At 40.3% G+C, this 16,079-nt stretch overlaps 1 protein-coding gene across 1 annotated transcript in view; it reads right to left on the bottom strand.

Annotated features, from left to right (window-relative positions):
• The window catches only part of TMEM135 (transmembrane protein 135), a 244,568-nt gene extending 238,825 nt beyond the window's left edge, over window positions 1-5,743 (bottom strand). The window contains exon 1 of the mRNA XM_036258643.1: window positions 5,435-5,743. Coding sequence (XP_036114536.1) covers window positions 5,435-5,575 — 141 coding nt within the window. The 5' untranslated portion in view covers window positions 5,576-5,743. The remainder of the gene's footprint in view (window positions 1-5,434) is intronic.
• Between the last annotated feature and the right edge of the window lie 10,336 nt (window positions 5,744-16,079).

The following is a 16,079-nucleotide window of genomic DNA, read 5'->3' on the forward strand; positions in this document are numbered from 1 at the left end:
GGCGTATCTGCATGTGGGCGGACCTGCCTGGAGATGAAAGGAGGAGCGGTGTCTAGGTTCATAAGACCATCAGAAATATGTGTTTTCTGATGGTCTTAGGCAACCCCTGTGAAAGGGTCTTTCAACCCCCCCAAAGGGGTCGTGACCCACAGGTTGAGAACCGCTGCTCTAAACTCTCAACAAGAATATATCCAGTGCATTTTCTTATTCTCCACCAAACAATATAGCACATAGCTGCTAAATTTGTCACCCCCCCACACACACAGCACCCTAAAAATAGAAGACTCAATAATAACTGACAAGTGAATAGGAAACAAGTATTCCAATACTAATAGTATAGGTTCAGCTATTAGTAAACCTAATTATCAACTCTCAGTCCTCCTCCATTATTGTATATCTTTTCATCAATATCCATCAGCAAATAATCAAAAATATGTTTTTAAGAGTCAAAAATTCATAACAAAAATATAATTTTCTAAATAGTAAATAAGAGATTTGGTTATCTAAAATAATCTGTATCATAGTGAATAAACTAGAGAGTTGGGTATAAAGACAATCTGCTGGAAAATCTGTTATGAGAGGAAGTATCAGGGTGAACTTTGCTCCCTCTCTACCAAAATGTATTATTTTATTGAAGATGATAAACTTTTCCAGATACAGAAGCACTACTTAAGATTCGAAGAGAATTTTCTAGTGACCAGGCAAAAGAAAATAATGCTGGCACTGAAAAATACTTATTAAAGATTTGAAAGCTTTTTAGTTTTTTTAAATCAACCAAATATCTGTTTTATTAAGAATCCACTGACTCAGCCCTGGCCGGTTTGGCTAAGTGGTTAGAGCGTCGGCCTGCAGTCCAGAGAGACCCAGGTTCAGTTCCCGCTAAGGGCATGTACCTCGGTTGCAGTTTGTCCCCGGCCCTGGTAGGGGTTGTGTGGGTGGCAACCAGTCGATGTGTCTCTCTCATGTCTATGTTTCTCTCTCTCTCTTCCTCCCTCTCTCTCCCTCCCACTCTATCTGAACAAAAAATGAAAAAATGTCCTCGGGTAAGGATAAAAAAAATAAAAATCTCAATGCTGGTCTCGTTTTCTCTAGAAAACCTGCTAACCCACTGCCTTTAAAAACTCGGCCCGTATTATGCGCCAGAAGCACACTTTACATATTATGTCTCATTTAATCTTCGCAAGGATCTCTGGAGTAAAAATTTACCATTCCTCCAATACTACAGCATAGAAATTGAGGCTTAGAGTAGTTAGGTAATTTGTGTAAGGTTACCCAACTAGTAAGTAGTAAGCTAGATTTCTAACATAGGCAATCTGATCCCAGAATCCCAGATCCTGCCACGTAATCCATACTGAAGTACAGGAATCTGAACAGCCTATTGTAAGTGTAGTTAAATTTTGGAAGTTTTGTAGAATTACCATTTTTCCCATAAACTGAAACTGTGTGAGAACATTTAAAAAAAAAAAAAACACCTCATTCCATATCACTGAACTTATTTCTTCAGTCAATGATTTTCAAGCCTTTAGCAACAAATTAGACTGTCCATAAGTTGTTGTTTTTTTATTCCTAAAAATTCCAGCTCTTGCTTAAGTTTTATTCAGTCTAGAGGTGATTAATTAACCCTCTATAATCTACCAAATTTGTTAGATTAAAAGGTTCAAAGAAACTAAATATTAAGTAAACATTTTCATACTCTGAAGAAGGTTGTAAACAAACATATAAAGGTCAATAAAAAAGCGTGTTTTTAATTCATTTGTTCCCAAAAGTGCAAAAGCTTCTACTTTATAATTAGCTAAAGGTAAATGTCAATACTACCCTAATCTGGCAGTCCTGAGGAAAGTCACCTAGAAATAGCAAAATTAAGAAACATCTTAGAACAACCTGAGACAAGTGAATAAGTTTTCCTTCTTAGAGAAGGCACCTAAGAAATTGAATAGCATAGAATCCCACTAGATGGGCAACTGTGTATTCTAAATTTGCCACAAATTACTGAGGGCACTATGCTTCCATTAATTTTAGTGATAGTCTAGAATTTAAACACTTTAACAACTGTTTCATAGGTGAGTGTATGTGACAATAACCAACATTCAAGAACCAAAATATAACTTCCTGAAATACATGTTTGGTACATGCATAAACTGTTACCATATACTACAACATATGTAGGATTTAAAAACGAAAACAAAAAAAAAATTACATGAAGTGAATTGATGATGAGAATTGATGTTTTTTACAAATTGTGAAAACACAAGATTCATTATTAAAAGGATTAGTGAATCTACATTTCAACATGCATTATAAGGTGAAGACTGAGAACAGTTATAGAGACCAAAATGAAAAGAAGCATGAGAGCAGATGCATTGAACAAAAGAGGAAATATGGCCCGGCCAGTGTGGCTCAGTGGTTGAGTGTTGACCCATGAACCAAGAGGTGGCTGGTTCAGATTCCCAGTCAGGGAACATAGGGCACATGCCAAGTTTGTGGGCCCGATCCCCAGTGGAGGGCATGCAGGAGGCAGCCAATAGATGTTCTCTCTCATCCATGTTTCTATCTCTCTCTCCTTCTCCCTTCCTCTCTCTCTAAAATCAATAAAGAAAAAAAAAATAAAGGGAGAGAAAATATGAAAGAAACAAACACAATCATTTTAGTATAAAACACGAGGTAATATTCAAATGAGAAGACATATATTATAGGCTCTAGAAAACACTAAATTAAAATTTTCCCCCAAATCAGCTTCCCTTCAAAATTTTTCTTTATCTATCAATGATGGCAATAGCATCAATGACTTGAAATCCTAGAAGTATAAACAAGTCAGCACAATAACTCTAATACTGTCAGTCTCTAAGTCTTGTTCATTCATTACTGTGAAATGCCTCTTGTCAAATGCCTCTAAAGCTGTCCTTAGTTCTCTCTGGCATTACCTTAGAACTGCAGAATATCTCTTTACTCCTAAGCTATTCATGAGTTCATTCATTCATACCCATACTCATTCTGACATTTATTAAGCATTTACTGAAGTTCTGTGCTACTGCTGAATACAAACCACCATTCTAACAGGAGATAGAGACATTAATTATAATCAATGCACTATTTTAATAATTGCAACATTTTATTAAGGTCATACTATGTGATAGCTGCTATTCCTACCCATGATTATCCCAGTCATGTCTTCACAACAGCCCTAAAACATGGATATAATAATTTTCTGCAAAAAATGCCTAATTATTCAAGACCTATTATGAACTAGAAAATATGTGATACATAGTCAATACATTACTTCACTCAGTTCTTACAAAGAAAGACAAAGTAACATGCAAAAAGTCAACCAGCTAGTAATTGATGGAGCAGAGATTCAAATTCATGTCCCTAATCCCTTTTAAAAGCCTACTTCTTCCCATACCACCTTGTATCTTGGCACCTTGGGTTACACATGTAATCAACAATTACCCAACACTGACAAAGAGCAAAGCGTTTCTGTATGTTCTAAATAGCCCCAGCCACACATACTCATATATCTGAAACAACTATCATGAAATAATGCTTATCCTTAGTATCTACAATGGACTCTAATTTTTTCTGTTCTTTTCTATTTCACTTAAAATAAAATACTGGTTAGTTCCCACTAATTTTATTTCACTACCACTTATGAGTAGCACCTCAAAGTTTGAAATACACAACTGTAAGGGATACAGGCCAAATAAGATGGAGAATTTATCCTCAAGAAGTATTTAATCAAGTTGAAGATATAACAGTAAAACACAAACCTTTCCTGACACCCCTGCCCCAACCTCAACTGCTGAAATAGAAGAACAGTTGTACCTGTTGCTCCCCTGAACTTCCCTATCATGGAAGATACCAATAAATTGTCCAGGCTGTAGATATGACAATTGTCAAGCACTCAACAAACAGTTGTTGAATGAATGAATGGGACATCATTAAAGTGTTAAGGATATTCAAAGGAGAAATTACATAGCATAAACTCTCTACCCACCTACATCATAATCCTGTAAGGGCAGAAACAATCTTTCTGTGTTATTGAACATATCAAGAGCTCAAAAATGTTTGTAGATGTTTTATTTAAAAAAAAAAAGACTGGCCACAATTCATGTGGAAAAGCAGATAAACATAAACCTGCCAAAGAAAATCAAGGGAGAAATTTCCAGCTCCAATAACAAGTTTATTATTGGTCTCCACTCTCAGTGCTTACTATTCAAAGTGTAGCTCTTAGTCCAGCAGCATCAATATTACCTGGGAATTTGCTGGACATGCGAAACCCCAGGCCCCACCCAGACCTGCTGAATCAGAACCCCCATTGTAACATGAACCCCCAGGAGATTCCTCACACACATTAAAGTTTGAAAAGCATCAGTCTATATGATAAAAATAACACTGGCTTCTGCAATCTCAGAGACAGTTACCATCTTCTCCAGTGTTATTTCTGTAATAAATAAACTGTTAAGATACTACAACTATGGCTATGACACACTTCAAGGCATAGTAGGGTATAAATTCAAATCATTACTCAATGAGAAATAAGAACTGACCACCCACTGAACACTGAATGAAACTTTTAGGAAACATACAAAAAATATGATCTCTGCCTTCTTAGGACACAGACTCTATAGGGCAACAAAAGAAGAGACTGAATCTTGAATACCAAGGATGAGGTTATGGGGGGTGGGGGGGGGGAGATGCTGGAGAGCATTTAAGAACAAACCTCCTTACCAGTTCTCAGTGATACATACACATATTTCCAAATATTCTCTATTAAAAACTCCAAACTTAGATGCCCTACAGGTAAAGCTGTGTAAAAAAAAGACCTAGATGGCATGCAGTAAGATCTAATCACCTTCACTGACTCTAAGACTTAAAACCACCCTTTAAATCACCACCCAAAAATCTCAACCAGGTATCTAGTTTGTGAACTTGCAAAAAATTTGCAAAACCCTCAAGCCACAATCCTGCCATTCCAAACAGCCAAGATAAGCAGTTCCTCTGGGCACTTGCTGTTAAATACGTCCTTTTAAAAGGGGGCAGGGGAACAGAGGGGTTTTATATGAAGAAAGAATGCAGGCCACTTCTCTCCAGGCAGGAGCGAGCAAAAATAACGCAGGTCCCTGTAGTCACAATTTTAAGTGGTCTGAACTTAATCCCAGAGTTGGGAGCCCATGCTCTTCCCAACAACAGGCATTTAGATGACAGCTCAACCTCCAATTCCCCTCCCCCGTCACCCGTCCTGTGACTATCCGCCCCTTGCGACCTGCCTCATCCCAACACCCTCCCCCAACAAAAATAACAAAAACAAAAAAACACTCTGACCCCTCCAATGAGAAACAGACACAGGGCGAGTCCCCCAAGCCTCTCGGGGACAGGAATGCACCCCCGACCCATCCTCCACACTAAACTCGCCCCGGGGGGAGCTGACGGGTCTCACCAAGTACAGAGGGATATAGATCTTCAGGGACTCCTCCAGGGCGCTCCCAGTGATCTGCAGGAAAGAAACCCTGCAGGAAGGGTGCCAAGTGTGGCCGATCTCGTAGCAGCTATGAGGGATGGACTTGCTGAGAGCCGCCATGACGAGGAGTCGCGCGGAGGGGACGCGACGGAGTGATCCCAAGTTGAGCAAGGAGGTGGGAAGGAGGACGAGTGCGCGCGCCCAACCACCACCGGCTCCAGGGGCGGGCCGCGGGAGGTGGGGGATGAAGGGTAAAGGTCGCCCGAGCGGGGTTACTCTGGGCCGAAGTCCTCGGATGTTGAGCGCTGGGCGTATCGGCAGCTCGAAGGGGCGGGGCGCGCACCGGGAGGCGGGGAGAGGCGGAGCGTGCGCGCTCCCTCGAGAGGACCTCAAGGCGCTCCCCCGAGGCGGGAGCGCGCGCCCGCCCTTCTGAGTCCGGAGCGGCTCGCGGAGCGGAAGGTGTGAGAGCGCTGCTCGGGGACGCGCCTGCCTACCTACTCAGCACGCCCGGCCCCGCCCTGCAGAGAGAAGGCCGCGCTGGATGTGCCATCTTGGTGACTTAAGTCACGTTGTACCACAGCCTCTCAAAGCCAGGCCAAGTAGAACTAAGGGCAGTGGAAGAAAGGGATTAAATGTTTTTGTTGGGAGCTGGTGAATGAACATGGTTGCCCAGGGACAGCCTGGACAGCTATACTCCTCAGCTCCCTTTCTCTAGATCCCCAGGTAAGGAATAGCTACGGCTGCCTGCTGGTTGCAACTGCACTTCCCACTTTCTGGGCTTTATAAGCTCTGAGAAGGCTTGAAAAATGTTTGTTCTGTTCATACACTTCCTAAGTGGGGAAAGGAAAGTAGGTCATTCTGTACATCCCCCAGATACTCACTGAGCAGTCCTATCTATAGCATCCATGACAAGTGCTCATCAGCCAAGTAGTGCACACAGTAGAGGCAGCAGTGGTCATAGAACTCATAATGACTAAAGAGCTTTGCCAACAATTGGCATGACGGGGACCTGTGTGGCCTCTGAGTCATACAACCAATTCTAAATGTCAGTTTCCTTGCCGACAGTAACCTCCCAGATTCCTTGGAATTCTAAATTCTATAATTTATTAATGCAGGAGCTTATTATCTTTAGAAGAACCTCATTCTAATCTAGTCTTCATTCATTCATTCTACAAATGTTTACTGAGCACATACTATTTTCCAAGAACTGTTCAGAGAGACAAGGTTTCTGCCCACCCCTCCATTTCCTTCCAGTGCCAAAGAGGCAGACCTGAGCTACCACTACAGCCATAGGCACTATACCATGGCTTGTGGGGTTACAATGAGTGATGAAGTCACCAACATTTTTAATGATATTGTCAACTGATGGCCGTTGGTGTCAGTTCAACACCAACAGGGATTCCCAATTTGGGGTATGGTGACCGAGGAAACTTGATTGAGTGCAAACAGCTCTGTTGTGGTGCAGCACCACTGTGAAACAGCTGAGTAGTGTTGCAGCTCAATTATGAAGCAGCACAGGCTGTGAAACAGCACTGCTGCTAGGCAGCCCTGGGACCCGGCCCCTTTCCTGCTAGCCAGCTCCACTCTGCTCTGGCTGCACTGCTCTGTCCTGTGCTGGTCTGCTGAGGCCAGGAACACAGTCTTCAGTCTTCTATGAATAGGAAAAGACCAGAGGGAAGCTGACTTATACAGACAGAAGTCCCTGCACCTGGTCCCTGATTGGTTGGTCCTCATGCAAATGAGGGCTCCAAATCCTCAAAGTTAGATTGGTCCAAAAAGCACTGTCCTAATTAGTCAGAATGGAGATTCTCCAAGTGATTGGATGCTGATGGGGATATAACTGTGCAAGTCCTAATGATTGAAATACCATTTCAGGAACTCCTTTATAACAGCTAGCTCAGATAACAGGAACACAGTGCAGGCAGGCAGGTTAGTGCAGGAGGCAGGCAACTTAGTACAGGATTCTCCCTGAAATGCGGTTTGAGTGACAGGCCCCTATGTAAAAATGGCTGTAGGCTTTGTTTTTTAAAATCGAGGCCAGTTAAGCCACTGAGAACCCTTCTTGGTAGCTATCTTCTTTCTCAGGGTCCACAATATGAAAGTAAGGAAATCTTCTACATAGAAGAGATCAAAAGAAGAAAGAAAGCAGTTCTCTTCTGTTTAAGCAGTAACAAAAGACAAATAATCGTAGAGAAAGCAAAGTAGATCTTGGTGGGTGACACTGTAGAGGACCCCTACACATGTTTTGTGAAGTTGCTGCCTCTGAATGACTGCCGATTTGCTTTGTAAGATGCTACATACAAAACAAAAGAGCCTGAGAAAGAAGATCTAGTGTTTACATTCTGGGTTTCTGAAAGTACACCTTTAAAAGCATGGTAAGAGCCGGGCTGGTGTGGCTCAGTGGTTAAGCGTCAACCCATGCACCAACAGGTCACCAGTTATCAAACTGGTCAGGGCACATGCCCAGGTTGTGGGCCAAATTCCCAGTGAGGGGCATGCAGGAGGCGGCCAATTGATGTTACCTCTCATTCATGTGTCTCCCTCACACTTATGTTTCTCTCTCTCTCTTTCCCTCCCTTCAACTCTATCTAGAAATCAATGAAAAAAATATCCTCAGGTGAGTATTAACAAAAAAGAAAAGAAAACGTAATGGTTCATGCTAGCTCTGAATATGCCATTAAAAAAAATTACAGGTATTAAACGAGTGGCAAGTATTGATTAGATGATATTAAGGATGTTCATCATTTGGAGAGAAAGGGGAGGCCAAGTAGTAGTCTTGCTTGAGGAAAAGCCCTTATATAAAATGACATTCAAATGCCATCTGAATGTTAAGAAGCTCCCACTTCTTCAGCTCTGTCAGTTGGAATAGTATTAGGTTTTTTTTTTTTTTTTACCCCTTCCCAGTAGGCCCATCCAAAACAAAGAATGAAGGAAATATTAATTTAAGCAGCCTATCAGTGATTGCCATTAAACTGCTAATACTGCTACTTTAACATAAAACCCAAGGAACGCTTTTACTTCATATTTTAACCAAAACAACTGGTTATATGTCTCCCTTGCAGCAAGCACTACAATGAATGTGATTGTCAATGTCAATAGCTTAGAATACTGCAAAGGGTAAGCTAACTGAATGCCTTACAACTAGCATTCTAGAGAGGGAAGATGGAAATTAAACAAAAAAACTAAACAAGATACTATAAGATAGGTGTAATAATAATATAAGATAGTTGTTTAAAAGAAACAAGAATAATGTTCCTTAGATGAAAAGCCCAAAATAACAGTGATAAAGAGATAAAATTTCTCACTCTCGAGTAAATATAAGCTGACTTAGGCTAGGATAGTGGCTCTATAACCATCAGGGATCACAGACTCCTTCTGACAGGTTGCTCTGCTAACTGTTACCTGTGATTTCCACCCTGATTTATAAGATGGCTACTTCACATTGAGCCACGACATCCACATGCTAGCCAGGCAGACCAGCAAAAGATGAAGAGAGGACATACTTCTCTTCAAGGAAACTTTCCAAAAGATCTATCCAATGTACTTCTTACATCCCATTGGCCCAAGCTTAGTCACATGGCCACACTTGGCTGCAAAAGAAGCTGAGAAATGTAGTCTTTGTTTATTTGTTAGACTAATGCCCAGCTAACTTTTCAGGTTTGATTACTAAGCAAAATAAAAAGAACAGATACTGGGGGCAACTAGCAATGTCTTCCACAGTTCTATGCTTCTGGTTGCCCAGATATCTGAGCACATCCTGTTTCCCACAGATAAACATACCTTCCCCTTCCCAAGGGGGACAACCTAAAGTCCAATGCAGTTACCCCCATCCTGCTCAAATTCCAGCAGCCTCCTCAGGACCAAATGCAGCTCTCATGTTCAAGTTATCTCCCCCCTTAACACACCCAATATACAATGGTAGGATAGGAACAGATAGTTACCTTTTTAAAAAATTTTTCCAATGCCAAATATGAATCAGAAACACAGCACAAACGTGTCCTCAGAGATTACAGGAATAGCAGTGTATGCTTATCCTACTTAATTTCAGTAATTGATCTTTGAAAATCTGATGTTCTATAAGAAAATGCTAATTGGTAGCCTATATTTAAATGAAAAAATAATAATAAAATGTGTTACAGACCACCCCCAAAATTGCTAACATGTTTAAAATAAACTAAAATACCAAAGATAAGTAACTATCATATAAGAATGTATAATACTTAAAGAATAGCATTTTATTTATTTATTTATTTATTTATTTATTTATTTACCTTTATTGATTACAGAGAGAGAGAGAGGAAGTGAGAGGGAGAGAGAGATAGAAACATCCATGAGAGAGAACATTGATTGGCCGCCTCCTCCATGCCCCCCACTGGGGATCAGGCCCACAACCTGGGCATTTGTCCTGACCGGGAATCAAACCAGAGACCTCTTGGTTCATGGGTTGACACTCAACCACTGAGCCACACCGGCCAGACAAAAAATAGCATTTTAATCACCAAACAATTAATACAATTGCTATCAGTTGCTTTTGAATGTAATACCTCATGTAGTTTGCATGCATAATAATAAACATTAAAATGTTTATCACATGGCACAGAAAATACCAATAACTAAGGACATTTTTAATATACAATTAAAAGCAGGTAATTTCTTTTAATTAACTGTTAAATGGAGACTTGGAGCTTAACCATATTTGAGAAGGGAAGAACAGTTACTGTTGCCACAGGTGCTAGATGACAATGCTAATGTGTTGGGGGACAGTTTCAGACAAACTTTCAGATTCAAAGAAATTTAAAGGATACTCTATCTTTGCTAGGGTTGCTGCAGTGTAAAGACTCCAGAATGGGGAGGCATTGATTAATTCTCAGGGAGGATTATCCATGCTTTGAGGTTGAAAAAAAAAAATTGCAAAATGGAACAGTTTGAAGTAAACCAGTAGTTGACACTTGTAAATTGCTGGATATGGTATTATAAGTCATATCAGGCTCTTTTCTAAAAGAAATACTTCTCATCAAGCTGCTATCAAGTTTAAGGTTGATGTTACACACTGTGTCTGCATGGGCCATTTATTTTTTTAGGCTGCCTATGACCAGTAGCTTAACTGCATACTCTCTTGGGATTTCGTTGTTACTTCTTTTCATTAAAAAGAGGCTTTTGGGTTAATCAACAAGGTGCAACAAAAAGTTTCTATAAAGAAGATACCCGGCGAAGGTAGAAAACTAATCTGGCAATTCGTGGCTGAATTCAAAGGCTTTGAAGATCTGCCAAGCTGAAAATTGTTGCTCTTGCAAGATTTTGGTTTTGAAGATGTCAGTGGAAAAGAATCCCATCCAGAGGATTTAACAACACTAAATCGTCCAGCTTTACATGCAGTCGCTGACGAAATGCATATCGGGCATAAGCGCAGTAACAAAGACGGTGTGGCACCTAAATTCCAGCAGCATTCAGATACACATTCCCTTTGCTGATACTAGGCAAGCTTTTCAAAATACCCGCATATAATTCTGATTTGGCTACCAATTTTGGTTGCAACATAACTTCACATTTTTCTTTACATTATTTTATTTAAAATATTATATTGCATTTTTAAGATGTAAATATAAACTTTTTCCATATAAATATTGAAAGCTTTTGTATTGAGAGATACTTACACTTTCTCAGTCCAAGCAGGTAATGCTTCTGCCAATATAACTCTCTTTAAAATGTGGGTGGATCGCTATATATCAAATTACAATCACTCCATTTTTTAAAAGTTCACACCCACAAATCTCTTTGAGGCAGACACTTTGCATCTCTAGCTGAGAGTCAGTAAGCAGTTGGAAAATGCCCTTAAAATATTTAGAAGCCCTCTTATCAAGCTGGGGGGTTCTAGAGAGAACAGTCTTAAATATCTCTACAGTCTTAAAAAGAAAAAACTTACAGCTGCACCCTGGATTTAATCTTTGCCTTAAAGCAATTCTTTACTTTCAGAATTCTTTTCTTTTTTTACCATCTGGAGAGGTTGGAAATGAAAACAGTTTTATTTTTGAACCCAAAGACTCTAGGTTCTTTATGTTTCCTCTAAATTCTGCTTTAAAATTATTAATTCTTTTATCTCATCTCTACCTATATGTTGTCACACATAGTTGTTGTTGGTTTTTTGTTTTGTTTTGTTTTGTTTTGTTTTGGTGTGTTGTGTTTTGTTTTGTTGTGTTTTGTTTTGTTTTAACCAATTGATACTTTCAACATTCTGCCTGGAAATTTTCTTAACCAAATGTACCAGTTTGTTAGAGATATTTTTTATTTTCTACAGTTCAGCAGGCAAGAGTGTTGCCAAACTTTCCTCCACTACATAACAAGGATCCCTTTTTCTCCAGCCTATGATAAGAATTTTCTCACTGTTCCTCAAGACTTCAAGAATTCCACAAAGAACTTACACACATATGCATAACCAATGGACACAACCATGAGGAAGATGGGGGGCGGGAGCAGGGAAGAGGGTGTCAAAGGGAGAAAAAGGAAGACATCTGTAATACTTTCAGTAGTAAAGATAAATTTTTTAAAAAAGAATTCCACAAAATCCTCTCAAATAACTTTATTTTTTATTTATTTTTTCTTTATTAATTTTAGAGAGAGAGGAAGAAAGAGGGAGAGAGAGACATCGATGAAATAGGACATCGACTGGCCACCTCCTGCATGCCCCCCACTGGGTATCGGGCTCACAACTTGGGCATGTGCCCTGACCTGCAATCAAACTGGCGACCTCTTGGTGCATGGGTCAACGCTGAATCACTGAGCCACACCAGCCGGGCTTCTCAAAAAACCTTAGAAAATATTCAGGTACACTGTCCTTAGAATTCCCCGTGTCCCTATTGGTTTAGATAATGTTATCAGCACTTGGAGACTATAGCAAAGGACACCATCCTCCCCCACTTCAAACTCATACTGCTTCTACCACAGAATTTGAAAGTAAAAGATTTATGATTGTTCTTTGAGAGGAAAAGTACAAAGTCTACATATAATAGATAGGAGTAAATATATAAAAGGAATGCCTCAAAGGCCACTCATATCTGTCTAAAACGTTGGCCTTAATCAATAATATGCCTAAAAAGAAACGTTCATAGGAATGCGAGTAAAAAAAGGGAGAGCCACGGAGGCAATTCAGGCATATGTTTAGGGGAAACTGCGTGTTCTGGAGTCACCGAGAAGACCATCTGTACGATGACATGGATTCACGAGCTCTGTTGGAATTATGTCACTAAACTTTTTTTTTTTTTTTTTTTTTTTTATCCTCACCCGAGGACATTTTTCCATTTTTTGTTCAGGTAGAGTGGGAGGGAGAGAGAGGAACAGAGAGAGAGAGAAAAACATCGACGCGAAAGGGACACATCGAGTGGCTGCCACCTGCACGACCAACCAGGGCCGGGGACAAACTGCAACCGAGGTACATGCCCTTAGCGGGAACCGAACCCGGGTCTCTCAGGACCGCAGGCCGACGCTCTAACCGCTGAGCCAAACCGGCCAGGGCATGTCACTAAACTTTTGATTAATCTAACTAATGTCCTTTTTCTGAGAACAGGGGCTCCAAACAAACTTTTATTATGGTTTGATTTCCCATGGAGACCTGTCTTGAGTGAGAGAAAAGGGCTTAATTATAGTAAATGGATATCCTAGTTTGTATGTGGGCTCTTTTTCCTCTCTGTCATTTAATAAATTGGAATTTTTTTTTTTCCCCTCACCCGAGGACATTTTTCTATTTTTTGTTCAGATAGAGTGGGAGGGAGAGAGAGAGGGAGAAACATCGACGTGAAAGGGACACATCGAGTGGTTGCCACCCGCACAACTCAACCAGGGTCGGAGACAAACTGCAACCGAGGTACATGTCCTTAGCGGGAACCGAACCCAGGTCTCTCTGGACCGCAGGCCAACGTTCTAACCGCTGAGCCAAACTGGCCAGGGCAATAAATTGAAATTTTGATTTATACATTCATTTATAAGATTGTTTTGTGTCACTTAGCCTATGCAAGACAGAGACTCCTTTGGTGTCCTGACAAAACCTGGTTTCTGACCTTGGCAATTTGTGAATATTAACCAAGAAAGTTAAGCTATACTGAGATACCAAATACACCCCTAAATCTCAGGGGCTTGAGATAAGAGAGGTTTTGTACTCACAAAAAGTCCAAAGCAGGTTGGCCAGCTCTTTAAGACAACTCTCCTCCTCTCCTCCAAGCAGTGATTCAAGACTAAAGGTTCCTTCATCTTTATAGGGCCTATGATGATGGTTGCTTTTTTTTTTTTTTTGCTTATTTTTAGTGGTTTTACATAGTAACATACAAAAAAATTAAGTGTACAGCTTTATGAATTTTTTACATTTGCCTTCAGTTCTGAGACAACTATCCAGAAAAAGAGTTTTCCATCTTGCCAGAAAACTCTCTTGTGCTCCTTCCCAGTTAATACACTTGCGAACAGAGATAACCTTTATTCCGACTCCTATCACCATACCTTCATTTTACTATTTTCTCAAATTTACATTAATGAAAGTATACATTAATTTTTTTTAATGTCTGGCTTCTCTTACTCAAGAATTTGTATGTTAGTGTGTATAGCTATAGTTCAATCATTTTTATAGCTGTGTAAAATTCTATTGTATGAATACGGCACAATTTTTCCATTCCAAGACTTGGGTTGTTGTAAGTTTTGGGCTATTAGGAGACCTGCTTTGATGACTCTTTTACTTGTCTTTTTGTAGGCGTATGCTTTTGTTTCTCTGGGGTATATTTCTAGGAGTGGAGTTGCTAGGTCATGGGGCAGGCATATGTTTAGCTTTAGCAGATATTGATCAATTATTCTTATTTTAAAGGGCTAGGACCCGAAGTGGTTTATATTACTCTTCTTACATCCCATGTCTAGAACCATATTTACACGTCCCCAACCTAGCTTTAGGGATGACGGGAAATGTAATCTCCCTGTGGAACCCGAAAAGGAAGGTGAAATGAGACTTGTTTAGTGTCTACCAGTGTCTCTGCCAAAAACACCAACCTCAGTGTCAGGCCACCTGTGAAGAAACTGGTTACTCTTCTCAACTGATTCTTCTTCACCCTTATTGGCTGCATGATCCTCTTTTTCAAATGAATGTATATGCAGCTGTACAACTTGCTTTATTTTATTTTAAAAAAAATTTTTCCTTTACTGATTTTTAGAGAGAGAGGAATGGAGAGGGAGAGAGAGATAGAAACATCGATGAAAGAGAACATAGATTGGTCGCCTCCTGCATGGCCCCCGACTGGGGATTGGGCCCAAAACCTGGGCATGTGCCGTGACACAGAAATCGAACTGGTGACCTCTTGGTGCATGGGTTGACGCTCAACCACTGACCCACACTGGCCAGGCTGTACCACTTGTTTTAAATGAACTAATGCAAGCTGATCATCATCACTTACTGCAATGGACTGAATGTGTGTGTGTGTGTGTGTGTGTTCCCACCCCTCCCCCCAATTCATATGTTGAAATTCTAACTTTCAGTGTGGTAATATTAGGAGATGGAGCCTCTGTGAGGTTATTACATAATGAGATGGAGTCCTCAGGAAAGGGATTAATGCTTTTATAAAAGAGACTCCAAAGAGCTCAGCGTCTACCTTGTGAGAACACAGCCGAAAGGCCCGGGCTGTGAGCCAGGAAGCGGCCCCTCACCTGACATGGAGGCAGCTGGGACCTTCATCATGGACTCTCCAGCCTCCAGCACTGTGAGAAACAAATGTTTTTTGTTTAAGCCACTGTGGTATTTTTATTATATGAGCCCAGACAACCTATATTTAAATTTTAAATAAAACTCCATCTCACTGTGAGCTTCTTGAAGACAAAATCTACTTCTGCTTGTTCTTTGTTATTTTCTGTACCACACAGCACAGTGCCTTGCATATAGCACAGTTTTAATAAAATACTGAATAAGTAAGTAAATGAAAGACTTGGTGGAGAGAAATTTTAAAGCACTGCATCTTCTCCTTAAAGAAGAAAGCAAGACAGCCTGGCCGGTGTGCCTCAGTGGTTGAGTGTCAACCCATGCACCAAAAGGTTGCCAGTTCGATTCCCAGTCAGGGCACATGCCCAGGCCGTGAGCCAAATCCCCAGTAGGGGGGCATGTAGGAGGCGACCAATTAATGTTCTCTCTCATCGATGTTTCTCTCTCTCTTTCCCTTTTCCTTCCTCTCTCTCTAAAAATCAATAAAGAAAAAAAATTTTTTTAAAAAGAAGAAAGCAAGACAAAAATATTTAGAGCTCATTTCTTATTTATTTGCTTGTTTTTGTTTACTTCCTTAACTCCTTATTAAACTCTCAGTTCCTTCAAGGCAAAATCTATGCCCTACTTGTCATCTTTATATTTCCCCTCAGCACCTAGAGTACTAGTGTGAAACTGCAATATTTTAAGGGAGTAAATAACTGACTCCCATATAGAATTTTTGGTTTATCATCCCAGGCCACCCTGCCTATCATTTCTAGAAATAATCTTTTATACTTTATTTTTGTAAAAGTTGGAACAACACTAGCCTGAGCTCAAGCTCTGGATCCTTTCAAACTATCCATGAGCACACAGAACTATCCATAAGCTCCACAATTCTGATACATAATTCATGGACACTGGAAT

Source organism: Molossus molossus, unplaced genomic scaffold (genome assembly GCF_014108415.1).
Source record: "Molossus molossus isolate mMolMol1 unplaced genomic scaffold, mMolMol1.p scaffold_m16_p_13, whole genome shotgun sequence".
Classification (NCBI taxonomy): Eukaryota; Metazoa; Chordata; class Mammalia; order Chiroptera; family Molossidae; genus Molossus; species Molossus molossus.